Source organism: Thamnophis elegans, chromosome 3 (genome assembly GCF_009769535.1).
Source record: "Thamnophis elegans isolate rThaEle1 chromosome 3, rThaEle1.pri, whole genome shotgun sequence".
Classification (NCBI taxonomy): domain Eukaryota; kingdom Metazoa; phylum Chordata; class Lepidosauria; order Squamata; family Colubridae; genus Thamnophis; species Thamnophis elegans.
Window position 1 is genome coordinate 114,637,207 of NC_045543.1, and position 21,660 is coordinate 114,658,866.

General features: G+C 40.5%; 1 protein-coding gene across 1 annotated transcript in view; it reads left to right on the forward strand.

The window, feature by feature from the left end:
• Positions 1-7,915: 7,915 nt before the first annotated feature.
• SV2C (synaptic vesicle glycoprotein 2C) overlaps positions 7,916-21,660 on the forward strand; it is a 61,075-nt gene continuing 47,330 nt past the window's right edge. The window contains exons 1-3 of the mRNA XM_032212648.1: positions 7,916-8,498; positions 16,975-17,155; positions 20,526-20,677. Of these exons, the coding sequence (XP_032068539.1) occupies positions 7,916-8,498; positions 16,975-17,155; positions 20,526-20,677 (916 nt within the window). The remainder of the gene's footprint in view (positions 8,499-16,974; positions 17,156-20,525; positions 20,678-21,660) is intronic.

A 21,660-nucleotide genomic window follows, 5' to 3' on the forward strand; every position in this document is an offset into this window, starting at 1 on the left:
TCTTCATGGATGTTGTTCAGCAGTAGTGGGTCCCACCTAGTTCCCTAGCCGCACCCTGTGATGGGGACAAAAAGCTTTATTCGGTAGAATCAACTCTAGAGGACATCAGGGTAGACCCCTGATAGTGGCCCTTACCTCCAACTCTGTTCTTCCTGCAGACCTGATGGAGGGCCTCAAGGCGGAAGGCAAGAAAGCAAAGAAGGCTTGCCACAAAACCCATCTGGCGGCAGCCTGGGCATTAAGGCGTCTTCCTCCGTATCATTCTTCAATAGAGCTTCCATGATTTGGTTACCTGAGCTACAGTCTAAACGGGAGACACAATTTTCTCAGGATGTAACCAAAATCATTGCGGTGGTGAGGTTCTCAGTTGACACCTCCCTCAACGTGGCAAAATTTGCCTCTAGGATGCTAGCCTCCAATGTGACGTCTCGCCACCTCATCTGGCTTTATCACTGGCAGGCAGACCAGAAAGTCAAGTGGAAGCTCGCTTTCTGCCCCTTTTAAGGGGACTAAGTTGTTTGGAGAGATCTTAGACCCCTTCCTAATTGAATCCAAAGATAAGGGGAAGATACTTCCTACCCTAAACAAAAAGCAGGACCGCAAGTCCACTCCCTATTTTAGGAGGCAGTCCTTTCATGCGAACGACTCCTCATTCAATTCTTCCTTGGCCAACAGGCCTGCTAATCAATCATCAAACAGGTCCCGGGACAGGGGTAGGCAGCAGTTCAATTTTCACAGATCCAACCGCGGTGGAGGCTCCCAGAGGCCCTTCTGCAAATTCAAGTAACCACCAAGGGTCTTCCATCGTGGGACAACTCCAGTTCTTCGTCTCCCAATGTGAACTGACAATGGAGGATGCTTGGGTCCTGCAGACCATGAGAGAAGGACTTTCTCTAGAGTTCCTCTCGTGCCCCCCAAGGATTTTCACCTGATGTTCCACCTCCTCTTGTCCTCTCAAGAGAGAGTTCATGGCCCAGGAGATTCATCAGCTCCTGGAGATCAATGCCATAGAGCAGGTACCATCCAACCAGGAGCGGAGGGGATTTTATTCCATCCTCTTCCTGGTACCCAAGAGGTGTGTGTGGAGGGCAATACTGGACCTAAAGAACCTCAATTACCATCTTGCTTACAGGAGGTTGAAAATGCAATTCCTGCAGACCATCTTTGCAGGGATTCGCCAGAAGGACTTTCTCACATCCATAGACCTCAAGGAGGCATACCTACACATCCCAATTCGGCCACAACACCGAAGGTTCCTGCGGTTCTTCTACGTGGGCCAACACTATCAATACAGGGTCCTGCCATTCAACCTGTTGTCAGCACCCAGGACCTTCACCAAAATTCTGTCAGTAGTCGCAGCGCATCTCAGGACAGGCCCATAAGGCTCCAGTTTTACCTGGACAACATTCTCATCCAGTCGTTGTCCAAGAAACAGGCCTTGCATGACCTTCAGGTCACCATGCAGTCCCTCCAGATCCATGGGTTCTCCGTGAACCTGAAAAAAGCCACCTCACTCCGACCACCAAGCTTCTCCATATGGGAGCGGTGATAGACACCTCAACATGCAAAGTGTTTCTCTCCAAGGACAGGATAGACAGCATAGACTCCCTAGTCCACAAGGTTCAGGGGTTGACGCAGGTTCCTGTGCTGCTCCTCTCGCAAGTGTTAGGGAAGATGATCTCGTGCATCTTGGTAGTTCCCTGGGCACGACTCCACTCCTGGGAGTTGCAATGGTTCCTCCTGCCTCATCAGAGATCCACCAGAAGCAACTCCCCCATGAAGGTCCAACTTACACCAACTGTGAAGAGATCCCTCAAGTGGTGGCGATCAGCAGCCCTGCTAAAATGTCATGTCTTCAAAGAACCTGCGAGAGTAGTCATCACAACAGATGCCAGCCTTGCCGGCTGGGGTGCTTATATGGGACATTGCATGACTCAGGGAAAGTGGTCTCCAGCCGAAGAGGCCTGCAACATCTATTGGCTAGAGCTGTAGGCAGCGAGACTCACCCTACATCATTTCCAGCAAGATATTCTACACCAGCATGTGCTACTGATAATGGACAATGTGGCTACCAAGGGGCACATAAATCGCCAGGGTGGCACAAGATCCAGGAAGCTCATGACAGAAACAGGCCCTGGGCAGGCAGGTGGAGCGTCACGTCAAATCCATGTGATCCAAACACATATCGGGGGTGGACAACACCCAGGCAGACTGGTTGACCAGGATCACCATAGACAATGCAGAATGGCGATTGCATCCAGTCCTGTTCCGCCAGTTGTCCCGCAGATTCGGCACCTCCATGATCGACCAGTTTGCCACCAGTGAGAACACGCAGCTCAAACGCTTCTCACACTCTTGGAGCGGAGGGGACAGATGCCCTCCGCTGCAAGTGGCCTCAGGAGTTGTTGTACATGTTTCCTCCGCTTCTGCTTCTACCACAGGTGGTCCGCAAGATCATCGCGGAAAGGGTGGAGGTGCTTCTGGTGGCACCTCACTGGCCCCAGAGATCCTGGTATGCTGACCTCGTCAGCCTCTCGGTCTCCTGCCTGTGGCAAATCCCTCAGGACCAAGTCTCCCTCAGCCAGGGGGCCATTACCACCCAGACCCCCAGTGGCTCCAGTTGACCAACTGGCACTTGAGGGGGACCTCTAGAGGAAGGAGGGCCTGTCGGAGGAGGTGATATGTACCATCCAGTCATCCAGTCATCCAGACCTTCGACAACGAGAATTTATGACTCCATGTGGACCACCTTTGCCAAGTGGTATGACAACCTTGAGTTTGATCCGGCCACAGCACCAGTTCCCCGTATATTGGATTTTCTACAGGAGGGCCTCAATAGGAGACTTGCTCCCAACACCCTTCATCATCTGGTCGCTGTGTTATCCACCATTTGGTCTGGTGATTTGGCCCATCCCCTCAGCCTACTACCAAAGGTTCGATGCTTCCTCAAGGGTTCCTCCAATCTGGTGGTCCACAGTACCCAACCTGGCAGTTATCGGTGGTCCTACAGGCTCTGACTTCAGAGCCCTTCAAGCCTCTTCATATGACTTCTCTCCAGCACCTCACACTTAAGACTGTTTTCCTTGCCGCAATAACATCTGCATGGAGAATATCCAAACTGGTATTCCTGTCTGTCCGAGAACACCTATGTGTCGTTCATCTGGACAGAGTGGTGCTTCGCCCGGACCTGGCCTTCATCGCAAAAATTAACACATGGTTCCATAGGGTGCAGGAGGTCATTTTACTGAACTTTTGCCCATGCCCCAGACACCCAAGGGAACGTGTCTGGCACACTCTGGATGTCATACGGGCTCTGTGGAGATACATTAAATGGACAACAGAATTCCGCAGGTGCAAGGCACTTTTTGTGTCATTCCAGTCAGGGTCGATGGGACGTAAGGTGACATCTTCCACCATTGGCAGATGGCTAAGAGCATCCATTGCAGCTGTGTATGAACATCAGTCCAAGGGGGTACATTGGCATATCACCGCTCTCTACAAGGAGAGCCGCCACCACCACTGCCCAGGCAACCCAGGCTACAATAGACGAGATCTGCAGAGCAGCTACGTGGTCATCCCCATCGCCCTTTGTCAGAAAGTATAAATTGGAAATGTTTTCTTCAGCCGAGGCATCGTTCGGCAGGCGGGTTCTGCAGGGGGTTGTTTCCACGACCGAATCCCAGGACAGAGCTTCTTCCTGCCCTAGTGACAATTAACTTGGGTATGTCCCAAGCTTGGACTCCCCAAGCAGTGCACAGGAAAATGACCATTGGCTTACCTGAAGTGTCATTTTCTGTGCACTGCATGAAAGTCCAACCCCGCCAAGGGTCTTTGGGTCCAGGGATTTGGGGCCATCACGTCAACTCGGACACCTTTGTTTCTCTCATCACACCATCAGCCTTCACTCGTTCCAGAACTGGTCAAAAATCTGGCGTTAAGGAGGACCAGGAGGTGTGGCCAAGGAAAAGATTCCTCAGTCCTATGGCAACCAGACTAATTTAACCCATGTTTGGACATTCCCGCAGTGCACAGAAAAGAACCCTTTAGGTCAGTGTTTTTCAACCTTTTTTGTGCAAAGGCACACTTTTTTCATGAAAAACATCACGAGGCACACCACCATTAGAAAATGTTAAAAAAATTTAACTCTGTGCCTATATTGACTATATATAAAGTAATTCTCCCACGGCACACCTTACACTATGTCACGGCACACTAGTGTGCCGCGGCACAGTGGTTGAAAAACACTGCTTTAGGTAAGCCAATGGTCATTCTCATACAATACTCTAATTTCACGTGCAAAAATATTGCCACCTGTGTATACATCAAAAACTTTACAGGTGAGTCTAAGTACTAGACTAAACAGCCAGGTTTATTAGAATATAGATAGAATAAGGTATATCCTCCAATCTCTTAACTATCACATTGCCTGTATTGAATCGTACTCATTCTTTTTCATTTTGAGTAAAATATGCCCTCTCTCTGCTTTCTTCATTAGTCACTCCCAAAGGAAAATCAAAATGAATTAAAAGCAAATTTAAAAGTATTTTCTGTAGTCATGTTTCCTGAACATGATTCTGCAAATTCAGATTTTCTAGAAGTTGCATTAGTGTATTTGAAGTAAAGTAGAATAGAAATAATTTGGTTTTCCAAAAGTGAAAGAGCTTCACTATTATGTGCCACATTTACTAATGAGTGCGTCCAGATATTTTGGACTATAACTGGTTATGCTGCTGTATTAAGAAAAAATGTAATTTGGAATATATGAAGGGTACCCTAGATTGCGTATATGATCATATAAATACTAGAAAGTCTGTAAGGAATTAGAGAGCCAGTTCATCAGTCTAGAAACAAGGAAACGGAATTCTAGTTTCCACTTGGGCACAAAGCCATTTGGATAATCTTGAGCTAGACATTGTCTCAGCCCTTGGAAACAATGGCAAATGACTTCTAAAATCTTGCAAAGAAAACTGCAAATTCTTGTCCAGATTCTTGAGTTGCCAGAGCTCAAATACACACAAACACAAACACACACACACACACACAAACACACTCATGAATCATTGAATTATAAATTTAAAGATCCTTTCATAAGTGCCATTGTGGCAGATAGCTGAGTGTTTTCTTTGGTATCAAGCCTTTAACTCTTGATACCCTTGGGCATTTACTCTGGAGCACAGAACAGAAGATATTATTTTCCTCCATTCCTAATTAATCCCTTCTCCAAAGTCATTTAGTTGCAAGGTAAAAAATTATACCTATTCGAAGTTGCAGGATATCTTCCTGGAAAGCTGGGTAGGTGGGTGTCAACTCCCTCTTCCTAACCCCTAGTTTCTCAACTAGAATATTATATAAGCTGTTTGGTTCTGTTAGGTCAATATATTCATAATTAATTAATTAAGAATTAATGATTAAGGCAAGAAAGCTGTTTGGAAAAAACGAAAGCAAGAAACTAAAGAAAGATTACTCTCTTGCCTTAGTTTTTCTAAACAGCTTTCATGCCTCAATCAATTACATCAAATTAATAGGAAAATTAATAGAACTCTAAAAGTAATTTACAAGTAAGATTGAAAAGACGAGGAAAAGGTCAGAGAGTTATAAAGAGAATGTCTATACATGTGTACTTTATGCTTCTGGTAGAAAAACAGCCCTAGTTCAAATGTTGGTCACCTAACATATCTAGAAACCTTTACTTTTGTGACTGTTGTTTCAGTGTCATCTGCTAAAAACGTGCTCCAAATCAAAAGTTCACAGGTGCCATTTAGGACCTGTTTTGTATCTTAGCCTCTGTTCATATTAAGGGCTTGTATGCAGTGGTGGCATTCAGCCAGTTCGTACCTATTCGGGAAAACCAGTTGTTAACTTTCTAAGCAGTTCGGAGAACAGGTTGATGGAAGAAATCTTACTTAGTTCTATCTCCCCCCCCCCCCCCCATTTTACAGGGCTAATCCTGTAAGGAAGGCAGGAAGGAAACATTCTGGTGTTGCTTCTAGCCCAATCTTTATTGCCTTGCTTACAGAAACTATCTCTCCGGTTAACCCTTATTACATTGTAACAACTAAGGCGAAGAGCCCATCAATCTGAGTGACATTGAGTTGGCTATGCCCACACGGTCATATGACCACTGAGCCCCGCCTACCCATCTGGGGCAGAGAACCGGTTGTTAAATTATTTGAATCCCACCACTGCTTGTATGATATGAAGTATGATTAAAATTAATTACGGAGATTTTTGCAATTGCATTGCAGACACTTGATTGCACAGAATAGAATTGAATAATCTTAATGAATGAAAAGAAATTGACTCAGACGCAGTGAAGGAATAACCCTCCCCCAATAATAATTACACATTTTGCAAAGATCCCTTTCTCTTCTTTCTTTTACTGTCTTTGTGTTTTTTTGTTAGCTTTCAGTTCTGAATGTATGAAATCACGCTGCCTTTACAGAGGTGATAAAAAAATATAACCCTGGAGGCTGGTGGGGCCAGCTTTTTACAGTATCATTTTCATGAGATGTTTTGGAACAATGTCAGGCAGATTTTAAATCAAAGATGCTTCATTCATGAGTGTGCTGCAGTGAATATGTGAACACTTAATCATTGGAAAATGGCACTGTGTAGTGACAATTCCATCCCTTTTCCTTTTAGCAGAATTGCTAAATCATTTTGATAATAGCATTTAGGACTAAAGTGAGAGTCCTTGGAGAGGAGTTTGGCTTTTTGTCTAATTGGATTGCCTTCATTCTATTGGTCTTCAAGTGTCAGTAATCACTTTCCAGATGAAATAACTAAGCATGTAATGATTATTAAGGATAATGCAACCTGAAATCTCTGTGTGACTTGATTTTATGGTGCAAAAAAATCAAATACGTACTAGATTTCATTTCAGTATATTTGACATCTAATTTTAGGCCGATGGGCATATATTTTTAGTGTAAGATGAATGGGAAAGGGCTCTGTTCTTGATGTGCTGTGCAGTAAATGTAAAGTCTGAACAGATGCTAAATTTATGGGTTCTGTATGCAAGGTTGCAGAGAGTTACATATAGCTTCGCTTTTGCATGATTGGATGATTAGTGTTCAACAATGGAAATATGCTGGGGAAAAGCAAGTTGCAGGCCTGGAACATAAACTCCCTCCCTCAGCAACTCCCTTTAAACTGTGCTGAAATTTGATCTTTTGAACTGATCCTTTTCTTTTAGTGCAGAAAGTTATTCAGTGTTGCTGAGAGAAAAATACTTTCCTCTTTTGTACGATACTTGATCCTTGATTCTATGTCAGGGGTATCAAAACAATTTCATTGAGGGGCACATCAGGGTTGTGTTTGACCTCGGGGGGCCCAGAGTGGGCATGGCCAAGATGGGCATGGCCAGGAGGTGTCTGTGGTGGCCTGAACGTTCTGCTAGAGAAAACGGGCTTCCAAGTTCCATTTTCGGCAATGACGGCGTCCTGCAACCCTCTGCCAGTGAAAACGGAGCTCGGGAGGGCTATCCACCGCCTTTGTTAGCTCCATTTTCGCTGGCAGAGGCACTGTGAGCCGTTTCTTCGCTGTTTCTAGGGTGGCCCATGGGTCAGATCTATATGTGCCATGGGCCAGATCCGGCCCGCAGGCTTTGAGTTGACATCCCTGATCTATGTCATCTGAGGTCTGTGTTGTGTGTAGGAGCATTTCTGTATTGCACCACCCATCTGTAAATTAGTATGTTTTAACCTGTGGGAAATTGGTAGATAGTTATGTTTCCTAAGCAGGAATTATTTTAAATCATTGATTCTCTTAAGAATAAACAACTTTTAATTTACTTTCTTCTTCTTTTTAGGTTTTGTTTTGAAACTGAATGTGGTTTGGAGTTTCCCGCTGCTGTTATCCAGCACAAGTACCTTTTTGGACAGAATTATAGTGAATACACCTTGATAAGTAGACAATGGATAGAGCTTATGAGATGGATGATAGGGTTTTATTAGCAAAAGGAGCTCAGGACATTGCTAAGGAGGCCAAAAAACAGGCAGTAAAGAAAGCAAACCGAGCAGCAGATAGAGCTCAAGATGGCTACACTGAAAGATCTTACAGTAGATTCCAGACTAAAGAAGAAAATGATTATTATAATCAAGATGGAAATTATGAAGGAGAAGGAAATGAGGACGAAGGATCAAGTGACGCAACTGAAGGACATGATGAAGATGATGAGATTTATGAGGGAGAGTATCAAGGAATCCCAAGTACAGCCCAGAACAAAGACGGAACTGCAGCTTTAGGACAGCAAATCACAGATGTTTACAAGGATCGAAGTGAATTGGAGACAGAGCGAAAAGCTGATGAAGAAGAGCTAGCACAGCAATATGAGTTAATCATTCAAGAATGTGGGCATGGACGTTTTCAGTGGGCCCTCTTTTTTGTCCTTGGGATGGCACTAATGGCAGACGGAGTAGAGGTTTTTGTGGTTGGATTTGTATTGCCCAGTGCTGAGACAGATTTGTGCATCCCCAACTCTGGATCAGGGTGGCTTGGTGAGTGTTACTTCTAATCTGTCACATTGAATCATAATTAGACCAATGCTATCTGGATAACAATATGAACATATGTAAGATGTTTTCTATTTTGGTAAGACAAAAGTTGTGTTTTTCTTTTCATCCGCATTAAGACAAGCAGAAAAGCAAGTTTATAGTATCGTTTTTATTGTCATTCTACAAAATAAATACAACAAAATTGGTTTGTTGTTCCTAATTGTCCAGTTGCTTGAAATTGAAAGCTAAGAATATAAAAGTCTTGAATAAATATATGCCTACGCCCGTGATGGTGAACTTATGGCACACGTGCCACAGGTGGCACCGGAGCCCTATTTGCCAGCACAGCAGCCCTTAGCTCCAATACACATGTGTGCGCCAGCCTGCTAATTTTCGGCTTTCTGGAGGGCCAGGATAGGCCATTTTTGCCCTCCCCAGGCTTCAGGAAAGTCTCAGGAGGCTGTGGAGGGCACGTGCATGCGCAGGTTGGGGGGGGGGGGGTCACGCATGCATGCGCAAGTGGGTTCACACATGCTTGCATAGGTGGGGTCACACATGCATGCATAGGTGGGGTCATGCATGCATGCACTTGTTAGGGGGGCACACAATTTTGGTACACCTTTAGAAAAAGTTAGCCATCACTGGCCTAGGCTATGAAGCATAAAAACCAGTATATAAAGTATTGTAATGAGAAATTAGAAAATACCTTAGTCTGCAGTATATTGTGAAGGGTAAATCAGACAAAGTTCAAAGGCAAAGAAGCTCGTACTAAATTGATTTGTTACAACAACAATAAAAGGAATCAACTCTTCTTTCCACCCAGAAGTGAAAAAGCACACAACCTGTTATGCTGCATGAAGGAAGAGATTTAAGAGGTATCGTTTTATTCTGTCATATATAGGATTAGGCTCTTAACATACTGAAGTAGTGGGATTTCTTCATTAGCATCTTTTCTGATTCTTGCAATTGTACATAAACATGGAGAGTATCTGCAGTCAGGCATTTTGTTTGGAAAAATGCCTACCTGTACCTCCCCCAAGGGTCAGTGATAAACTGGGGTACAAGCATCATCATAGGAAAGTACCCTCCCCTATTTCCCCTACGAAAAAAGTCATAATTTGTGTCTGGTATTTTGTGAAGATGCATGCTTCTTATGAAAATGTCCTTATCATGCTCTCAAAACTCAGAATGTGGCCACTGCCCCTCTCCTTACCTCTCCTATTGTCCTTTCTGGATGTTATAAAAATCTATCCAGAATTTGTCAGCATTTTCTACATGTGCCAAAGCAAAGAAATATTGGAGTAAGGTTCACATCTTAATACAGAAGATTCTTAGAGTGAGTATAAAGATAAAATCAGACACTTTTCTTTTAGGCTTAATGATAAGCCTCTTGATAAAAATAAACAATTTTAATGATTTAATGATTTAAATAAAAAATCCATTTTTAAAAAAATCATCTATTTTTAGCTATCCTGATTTGAAAACTGCTAGATTGTTATTCTCGTTAACTTGCACTTGCTTTTTATGCTTTTTGGGTTTAATTTCGGTTTTAATTTGCCTTAAAAGATTCTTCCGTGTTTTGGATATTGGTTGCATTATTTGGGTTGTTTTTAACTATATAAGTTGCCCAGTTGCAATTATGAGATGGGTGATTATGCTAATTGAATGAATACATAAATAAACAGCCACCCTGCTTTTTAAAACATTTAAAAGAACCCAATAGAATTGCCTTTTCTTTGTTCAACTTCTCAGACTAACTTTTGTCATTTTTGCTGTATTGATTTGTGTTCAGGTGTTCATTTTGTAAAAAAATATTCTTCCCTATCACTTTTTGCATGTTGGCTAGCTGATAGCAAATCAGCGTGGACTGTTACCACAACTACTCTTGTGGTGCTCAGGTGAAAAAAAGTGTAAGTTATCCTTGACCTTTGACCATTGTTCAAAGTTATGATGGCTTCTCTGGTGGAGTGTGGGTTGCAGGCGGTATGCCCCGGTACGGGCATACTGGTGCCTGTTGGGAGCATCGAGTACCGTTACGGTACAGTGCTCCAGAGGGCCCACCTGCCTGCCCATCCTCCTTACCTGTATTTGAGCTCTTCGGCATTTCCGCGCACGGTGCATACAGTGCCTGCGCGAATGCTCCTCCAAGCAGCTGGAGCATCGTGGAGGCACTGCAAGAGGTGACTCATGCGTGCGTGGACGCCGGGACCCATTGCACCGTACCGGTTGCAACGGGATCCAGAACCCACCACTGCTCCGGTGTAGTATGAAATATCAAATTGCCTTTGCTAATGGTGCAATTCAGCCGGTTCTATCCGATTCGGGTGAACTGGTAGCAATGGCGGCAGGAGGCTCCAGCCATCTGCCCAGGCGTCATCACGTCCCGCTTTTGACATTCTCCACGTACGCATGTGCTCACATGTGTGAACCAGTAGCGAAGGTAAGTTGATTTCACCCCTGAAGGTGAGCATCTGTTTTCACAGTTTTCACATATAGATGCTACCTGAAATAAGATTGTCTGGAGTTGTATTTGTCTGGGGTGATCTTCCCATTTTGGATGACCCTGTTGGGAGTAAATGTTCTTGATGTAGTGTTCTTTACTGATCCCTCGGGGGATCACAATAAGGCAGCATAGTAGGACTTAAAAGAATTAGAAGGAATAGATTAACCTTTTTTAAAAAAAACCCATATCTTACCAAACTCAATGTTCAAATGATCCGTATAAATCTTTATGATAAAGAGAAAAAAATTAAGACCCTAGCTAATGGATCTTCTGAATGTGACCAAAGCACATCTAGTTTAAGCTGGTCAATCCTGAGAAAGTAAGACAGGGTTCTTGTTCCTGTGTGCTCTGCCACAGGACCTGCGTGGTATAGATCCACACCTCTTTTGTCTGGTCGAGGTCTGCTGGGAGGTGCCATGCAGTTGTAGTCCAAGCAGTAATTAATACTTCTTTTCACACCTGACTTAAAAGAGGGGGTGATATGCCCCATCCTTAGGAAGCCATAGTTGGACCTGATAGTTTTGGGTAACTTCTGCCCAGTCTCCAACTTTCCTTTAATCTAAAGTTTTGCTAATAATTCATTTTGACATATGATTCATATTATACTACCTCTTTTATTTAATATTGTTTTAATGTTAATAACCGTCTTGAAATCTCAGATTAATACAAGAAACTTTCAATCTAGAGGATTGATTTAATGTTACATTGAAATTTTAATTTTATAACACTTGAAAATTTCTTTTATTTGTTTTTATTTTTTCCATATTTCTTCTTAGTTGTAGTTTTAAACATCTTAAATCATCTAAAATGGAGGATTTTCATTGTGAGGCGCAATTAATCCTAGAGAATGAGGAATATTTATGTGGTTTCATGGCATATGCCACTGAGGATCTCTTTAAACCTCAAGTAGATTTCAGACTAGAGAATCATGCTAATTTGCTTCTATGAAAGGATGAATTTAAGACTTACATGGTTACTGCTTCTGCATTTTGTATCAAAAATCTAAAAGAAACATTTGAGTGTCCTCAGTTACAGAGAAAATAATAATCTGACTTGAGTGTTATTACAGGGGATATAACACATACTTAACCAAATCTGCCTTATCTCAGTCGTGTCAGTTAGGATTCTCAAATATTAGCAGGAACTATTGGGTAAGTGAAGATACGTTCAAATGATACTTTTAACGCTAGTAGTAAAAGTATCTGTCAGTTATTTCACATCATTTCTTGAGATGTTATACATTATTTGTGCAAATTGGATTAAATAATGTGGCCTCTGTCTAGTCTTTTAGCTATAAGACGGAATTCCAAACAAGCTGTGTGGCATAATAACAGCCCTTTATCGCCATACATCCTGCAAAGTAAAAGCCTATAATGAAGAAAGTGACGCTTTCACTGTAAACTCTGGAGTCAGGCAAGGTGGTATCTTGTCACCAACTTTATTCAACATCGGAATGGATGCCATATTGTCGAAAGCGCTTGATAATCAACCGGGAGGAGTCATTATCTACCCAAATAACTTTATACTGACCGACTTAACATTCGCCGATGACATTGCCCTGATCGCAGATTCGTTGGATTCACTACAAGGCATGGTGGATAGAGTGGCAAAAGAAGCTGCAAGTCTAGGCTTAGTCCTTAGTGGCAACAAGTCCAAGTTTATGATATGCTGCAACCACATAGACGACCAAACCATCCACATTCAAAACGAACCAATTGAAGCTGTTGATCATTTCACCTACCTTGGCAGCAACATTACGGGAAATGGAGATGTTTCTTCAGAAATAAGTGCTAGAATTCAAAAAGCAACAATTGCCTGGAGCTCACTCAAGAAACTCTGGGCTAGGAAAGACATTCGCCTGAAAACCAAAGTCCGTATATACAAGGCTGCTATCATACCAACGTTATTATACGGTTGTGAAACCTGGCCAATAAAAGTTGCTCATCAACACAAACTGGACTTATTTCAAAACCGTTGCTTGCGTAGACTTACGAAAATCAAGTACTCTGAAAGAATATCCAATGCTGAAATCCGCCGAAGATGTGATATCAATGAAAATGTATCTGCCATTATAGAACTTAGACGCTGGCGCTGGCTAGGCCATACATTGAGAATGCCAGAAAATCGAATCCCAAAAATTTCCCTGCTTGCAGAGCCTGGTCCGACCTGGAAACGGCCAAAAGGAGGTGTTCGTCTAACCACTCTGCGTCACTTCAAACGGAAAGCCGAAGATATAGTCATGCGCCCATTCAATCTTAGCCGAAAATCATATAATAGCGACTGGCTGCACCACCTGACAACCCTAGCCCAGGACCGAAAACAGTGGCGTCAAATTTCCATGGAAGTCGCCTATACCCACGATGGGTGAAGAGGCGTCAAGTACAAGTACAAGTACTTTTAGCTATTCAAGGGCTATATAATGATTCAGGGATAGGCAACCTGGTGCCATCCAGTTAAACTGAATTTCAGTAACCATCAACCTTGCCCAGCATTGCAAATTGCAACAGATTTTATACTAGATATTGTCTATTTCTGTAAGATGATAATTAAGCTTGGAAATTATTCCTTTGATTTTAAATGCATTTGAAAAGCAACTCTGCTTAGCTGGCTCTTGGATTTTTTTCCCCTTTAGTGTTATCATTCATCTGCTTACAGGTAGTCCTTGTTAAGTGTCCATTTATTCAAAGATAGTGAGAAATTATGATGGGATTGAACAAGTCTTAGTTATGGCCAGTCCTTGATGTTATAGCCATTGCAGCACCCTTATGGTCACATGATCAAGATGTGGATCCTGAAAAACACACCTGCATTTATGACCAGGTCAGTGGTGGGTTCTGGCGTCCTCCATGCGACGTGCGCATGCATCTTACTTTCTAGTGACGCCTCCACAAGCCTCCGTGACACTCCAGCTGCTCAGTGGAGCGTTGCACAGGCACTGTACGTGCCATGTGTCTGTGCGGAAGCGCTGAAGGCACAGGTAAGGAATGCGGGTGGGCGGGTAGGCCCTCCGGAGCACTGGAACGGAATGGTACCTGGTGCGCCGGGCAGGCTCTGGTATGCCCATACTGGGGCGTACTGCCTGCAACCCACCATTGGACCAGGTCCACCCACCTATCTCTTCCCCCATCACTGTCTTTTAGTCTGCTTTGTATTCTGTTGCTCCTCCTGCTCTACATTCTGTTGCTCTAGAAAGGTTTTGTACAACCAACAGCTATCCCATGATGGGCCAAGTTGGGCATGCCTCATCAGCAGTGGGAGGAAGAAGATGACAAAGGTCAGTTGGTGCAGGGGGATACAGGATAGCCAAAAGGGCAGAGAGGGGGAGAAATAGGTTGGTGGAAAGAGTTGAAGTGGAGATGAATACAGTTGGACAGGAGAAAGTGAGCTCCTGACTTATCAATAGTGCATAATCCTGCCTAACAATTGCAGCCAGGACTACCAAAACCTTTGTCACTAAGCAGTACAGTTATATGGTATTTTACCTAATGCATCATTTAGCAAAGGAAATTCCAGTTCCAGTAAAACTCTTTAGTCATGAACTAGCTCTGTACTTTGTACATTGCATCTTCTTGTGTCTCTTTGTTTAGGGAGACTTCAGAGTGGATTTAAAAACAGACTTCTATGAATTGGCTTGCTTATAAGTGTATGCATTCTTGGTTTAGATGTTAATATCAAAATATTTATGTAGTGTATATGTCATTTGCAAAGTACTCTGAAATCCAGAATCAGCAGAAAAAATATGGATAAGTGCAGATGAGCATTTGAGTAGGAAAGCCATTGATTTGATTGACTCTTGGAATTTTTCTATTTGTTGTCATCACTGTACTTTCTATTGCATTCTCTTATAGTCTAATGAGTCTTTAGTGTGTGTTTAAAAATATAATATTCTGTCACCAAATATTACTGTGTCTAAAATGAGTTTACCTTTTGGTGATGATACTTTTAATTTACCAGATTTTCAAATACATCATTGATGTATTTCATTTTGTCAATGCATTATACAGAATGAGAATTTACAAGATTGTCAATTTCTGTGAGTCTCTTTGGAAAGCTAATTATATTGCATTTCTAGTAAATTTGTGGTAAAAATTGGAGTTGATAATCAGGTAGTCCTCACTTTCTGACTGCCATTGGGACTGGCAGCTCTGTTACTAAGGGCAAAGGTTGTAAAGTGAAACCTCTCCTGACCATGCCTAACTTACAACATCAGTTATGGCTGCAGCCGTGAAGTAAATCATTCACAGTCTTTAAGCACAACATCATTTTAATTATTATTTAATAAATTTGGTATTATTTTAAATATTTCTCTTAACTTTCATCTTTTTTAACATTGGAGTAACATACCCAATTGAAGCATGTATTGACAACTTACTATGGATCTGATAAAATCACACCTACAAATACATGACATTTGTATCAAAAGTAAAAGTACTGTACATATTTAAAGTTAAAACTGCTGACATTATAATGTACAGAATAAATATTAGGAATATCTGATAATGGAATATTAGTAGCTGCAAGTCTGAAAGAATATTAAATTGTCTTTAATATTGAAATTAATCAAGATAAAGATTCCATTTTGAATTTATTGGATGTTCCAAACCAGGGGTCACCAACGTTTCGGACCTCAGGAACCACTAAATTCATAATTTTAAATCCTGCAGACCACTAATATGATTTTGTCAGACTCTTATTCTTGTGAAAGTGCACAGAGGAATATAAGGCATGGCCTATAATTTGAAATAAATGCCCAGAAATTTTTTTTAAAAAACTTAAACAAAATCTTATTTACGGTAAGTATTTTTTTACCGCACCATTTATGTTTGGGTTATTTAAAGAAAGCCTTCTAAATACAGTGAGATGCTAGCCTCCACCTCAGGCCACAAAAGCAGTTGTAAATATGTGAATTTACATATTTTTACAACAGATTGTCAATTTCTTGTGACTGTTTCAAATTCTACCTGGTTTTGGAACAAAGATATTAAGAATTTATGCTGATGAAGCAACTGTAGTATTTCTTTAGCCATGTTTTAGGAGATATTGAACCTGTAACCTGACGAGATATAATTCTTTTAGAACATACTGGACAACCTGTAACCCATTAGGTCATCCTTTGAAAGAAAGTCATACAGTCTGAGTGACCAGAATTAAGATTAAACTTTAGACTGATCATATTTTTTTACAACGTTAGATGGTTCTGTGATCATCTAAGAAGAATATGTAAATATATAATGTATTTATAAAATATATAAATCATAATCATGTCACCTTGGGCAATGCAGCACAGAGGCACTTTTGTGAATGAAACTGGTCTAATTATCATGGAATTTCAGTTCTACTAGCAATGGGTCCCAGATTTTCTACGCATTTTTGTAAGCGGACTTGTAGAAATCTTGATTCCAAAATTGTTATGATATGACGCACCATTTGGGCTAACTTAAAGATACAAACAGAAAGATAAACATAATAAGAGTTTTAGTAGTGTATAGATTTATAGTGGACTACATTATATTTGTAATTTCTTATTTCATTATTGCTGTGGTGTTCCTGTATTTGCTTGCCTTGTGCTTTATTTTATTATATCTATGTGCATCTAATTCAGGGGTGAAATGCTACCAGTTTACCTGAACCGGTAGTAAAAATGCTACCCATTCACCCGAACCAGTAGTAAAAAAAAATGCTACTGGTTCAGGCAAACTGTTTTTTTTCTGATGATCAGCTGTGACACGTGATTTAGATTAGATAGAAAGCAGAATTGTGTGGCACAGCAAATTTAAATACTAGATATTTTGGCAAATAAATATATATTAAATGTGAGATATGAGGGGATAGGGAACTGTTCCCATAAATGGATATGCAAATTATTCACTTGCAATAGCTCTAAATAAATGATAGCACTGGTTAATACTAAGAACAGAAATGTTATCGTGATAGTACTGTATAATCCTACACATTATTTTTTTGTGTCTGTTTCAGGTAGCATAGTATACCTTGGGATGATGGTGGGAGCGTTCTTCTGGGGAGGCTTGGCAGACAAGGTGGGAAGGAGACAGTCTCTTCTGATATGTATGTCGGTCAATGGATTCTTTGCTTTCCTTTCATCATTTGTCCAGGGTTATGGCTTCTTTCTCTTCTGTCGATTACTCTCTGGATTTGGGTAAGCTCTTCTCCTTTCTTCTATTTTCTAAACCACACTTGTCTGCTGATCTGTTTTAAGGTGAAGTGATACTAATGGTTATTCCCCTTCAAAAGATCACATTTGAAAGTAGGGTGCTTCAGATATTTTTACATTCTTAGTCTGCACTTTTGGCTATAGTCATCCCTATTATTCAGGTATGGCAATGTTATACAACTAAGGAAGAATAAAGGAGATAACTCCAACAGTGATGGCTGAAAATCCTGAAATAGATTAGCCAGTTTTATTTGGTTGAAAGGAGAATTCCTGGAGAACCTGGAGCAAGGCTCGCTGAAACGGACATCAATGAGGGCCCGGAGAGAAAAGGGGGAAGAGGGGAACCTCCTGGGACAAAAAACTACCCAAAGCAGATGGTTTTGGAAAACTTTCAGGCCTCTCTAAGCGGTTTACAGAGAGTCAGCATATTGCCCCCAACAATCTGGGTCCTCATTTTACCTACCTCGGAAGGATGGAAGGCTGAGTCAACCCTGAGCCGGTGAGATTTGAACCGCTGACCTGCTGATCTAGCAGTAGCCTGCAGTGCTGCATTTAACCACTGCGCCACCTTGGCTCTTACCATGATCCAGATGACTGAGAATCTCCATAGACAACCATCTTGGGGTCATCTTTGATTGTGCAAGTGAACCAGAGAGACTGAGCCCTAAAAAAATTCCAATTCCTTGTGTGACATTGGCAGAGTACTATGTCAAAGATTTATCACTTTGAATATATACATTTAATTTATTCCAACTAATTGGCCTTAATGATAATATTGATTTACTGGGATTTATGTAAGACTATCTCAATTTCATTTAAAAAAAACATAAGCCCTTTTAAACATTCTAAAAGAAAAAACTTACATTCTAAGAAAAGAAGTTGCAGAATTCTATAAATTCACTTCTAAGGAAATATTCTATGAAATAAATCTTGAAACTTGGGAGTTTATAGAGAGAGCATGTAATGATGACAAGGAACGTTTAGATGGGAATGCTTACTTATTTTCTGTTTCACTATTCGTTTGAATGACTTCAATAAAGGTGTGCAAAAATATGAATTTGAAACAATCTGATCAATCTTTGACTTGCTGTTTCAAACCTGGGTAATGGATTGTTCTGGGTGTTTTTAAGATGGTCCAATCTAACACAGTTTGTTTTGATTTTGGATCAGTCTTGATATATTCTTTTATGTTAGAACATTTTGTATTGCAGTAATTTTCACTGTTATGCATGTTTGCTACACTTCAGTTCTTCAAGATATTATAGCTATATCTTGCTACGTATCATTAAATGCGTATTTCAAGTCTGTGCAGATTGTCCATATGTTTGATTGCTTGGGGTGGGTGACCTGAGTCATTGCCAGTTTTCAGTAGTAACTGTTCGTTTAGTTATAATTTAATTTTAAATGGTTGATTTTTGTTGTGTTATTGTACTTTTGGAATTTTAAATGGTATGAAAAGTAGTATAAAATTAGTAAATAATAAAATATAGATATTTTAGTATATTTTGTAATTGGCCCAATACATTAATTAATATGTTTGCTTGTCAAAATTTAAACTCTTTCAGGAGCTTAATGTAATATGCATAGCAATCTTTCCTCCAATTATTTCTCCATAGCATCTCAGTAGCATTGCAAGAGATCTCTTTTGTAGTAGCAGTGGGACCTAATATTAGTTCAAGCTGAAGGGAGCCAAATTTGCAGCTATGAAATGTCCTCCATAAGGAGACTTCGGAGACAAAAATTGTCCCATTAAATATTTGTCTCTTTATCTTCCTTTCCCTTGCACCATTTCCTAGCTGGATATTGCCTTTTTGAATTTAATAGCTGTCTTTGAATCTCTCATTTGTTGCAAATAGGAAATTGTGGGAGAAGATTTCAGTAAAGTAGACGCTGGGAGATCCCATTTCCAAAGCACGATGCTGCTTAAATTTCTCTGGATCTGAACAGTGACTCATGTGTGATAATCTTTTATGTGAAAGTTGTTTCTAAATATTAAATAGCAAGACCTTTCAGTATTTAATAGTTACATAAAGTATTTCAGTATATGGTGATGTTGCCTCAGATGTCTCCTTAAGCACCAATATCAGCATTAAGAGCTTATGATAATCAAAGCTAAATTTCAAACATATTGAATAGCTTATGTAGAATGGAGCTTATCATCGTTTAAGGTTGATAGTAATATTTGAAATACTGTGTGTACAACATAACATTCCCCAGATACCCACTGTCTAGCTCTAAACCATCAAAAATATTATTAAATTGTGTGTCATAGCAATGAATATTTGTAATTCACAGTTGAATTGTGGGGTCCTTGGTGCCGCCTGAGCTTGATTGTTTTCTTTCACAACCAAGAACAACCGAGCTGAGAGAACACCAATGACCCCCCATATGTATTGCTCATTTTGATTATTCAATACAGTTGATTTTTAAAAAAAATCTTAAGTACTACATTATTTATTTCACTCTACAGTATATTTAAGGTCTATTTACACAGACTAAAATAGTAGCCATTAGCTAATATTGTTTGAAATACAAAAGACTGTGCTTCATATACTGTACCACTATGACAATTTAAGAAAATTTTAAACCAATTTTGGGTGACCTTTTCACATTCCTCCACTGCATCATTAGTATCCCTGATCTACTACATGGATATGTTTCTTCCATGTCCTAAGGTCTGTCTATATGCATTTATACTTTGTTCTTCCTGCCCAGAAAAGTTCAGGGAAATCAAGAAATATTTCTATCTCTCCCTTTGATATCTGACGCTTTGGCTCTGTGTGAGGTGCTAGGAGCATCCATCCGGCGGTGCCTGCAGGTTGTCAAAAAAGTCAAGATAATACTGGATCCAGAAAGGTCCAGTTGAAGCATTGTCTGCTTTTTATATGCAATACTTTTTTGAACACACCCTGCTGATACCATGTCAGTGGTGCCTGGAAAACAGGCAGTCCCATCACCATTGAAACTTGGCACCTAGCAGTTTGTTACTGTGGATGAGCAAATCCATCAGAGTCTTTGCTTAAGCAAAACAAAAACACTAAATATATAAGAGCAATTCAGAGAGGCTGGGAGGATTTACATTCTTTTTCATCTCAGATTACAATAAAGCCAGAGAAAGGCTTGGGGAGTCAACATGCTTGTATTTCTTCAAAGCTGTGCCTGGGTAATGTTCGGCAATACAATGACTTACAGCATACAAGCTTTCCTTAATCAACATTTCTTTGATGTAAATAAGTAATTGGTTTATTTGTCAAGATTCCCAGAACTCTATTGCTTTCGGCGTGTTTCTTCTCAAAATAATGCAGAGCTCCTACAGATTTTTTGTTCCTGTTATTCTTTTTTGTTTTGTTTTTAGGATTGGAGGCGCTGTTCCAGTTGTATTTTCATATTTTGCTGAAGTACTTGCTCGAGAGAAACGTGGAGAACATTTAAGTTGGCTTTGCATGTTTTGGATGATTGGTGGTATCTACGCATCTGCCATGGCCTGGGCAATCATTCCTCATTATGGTGAGAAGTGCAAGATTTTTTCCCCTATAACTTCTATTTCCACTGTACATAAGCACTAAACCAGTTTAAATTGCAATTGTTATTCTATTGTCATTTTCCCGATGGAATTACTTAGAATCAGAAGTATTCAGAAAAATATATGTACATAGAGTTCTTGACAATATGCACATGTATATTTTTAAATTCAGTTTAATATAATTCTGCTAACAGAAGCCATTGTCTGAGGTTACAGATGTGAAGTTAAACACAAACCATTGCAATAAATGGTGGGGCTATTTGGCCCTTACCCCATGATGTCCATACAAAGATATTGTGCTTTCGGTGGCACTTACGCATCGGAGAACCTGCATTATCTAAAGTTCCAGTAATATATGCAGGAATGCACAACCCTAGAGTAATGGAGGGAGAAAAGTTTTGTTCTGTAATTATAGTAGCACTTTTAAAAATTCAGTATACAAAATTTACTTAAATTTATTTTTAAATAATAAAATGACCGATATTGTTTGACTTTTAGAAATAAGCATGATTTCTTAACTTATCTTGGGGTAAGGCATTTATATACACAGTTAAGTGTCTTTCAAAGGTTATTTACCATATTTGCTATAAATAGCTTAATAATATTTAAATGCCATAAGTATTTTCACTTTTCTTTCGGTAAATATTTGAAGTTAATTTTCTTTTTCCTCAATAGAAGATATTTGGTTATGCCAAGCCACTTAACCTTTTCAGTACTGATTATCTGTGTTACATCTAGAATCTATTCCAAGTTTGTGAGGTTGCTATATATAGCACTTAGCAATAGCACTTTGGCTTATATACCACTTCACAGTGCTTTACAGGCCTCTCTAAGCAGTTTACAGAGTCAGCATATCGTCCCCAACAATCTGGGTCTTCATTTTATTGACCTTGGAAAGATGGAAGGCTGAGTCAACCTTGAGCCTGGTGAGATTCAAACTGCCAAATTTCAGGCAGCCAACAGTCAG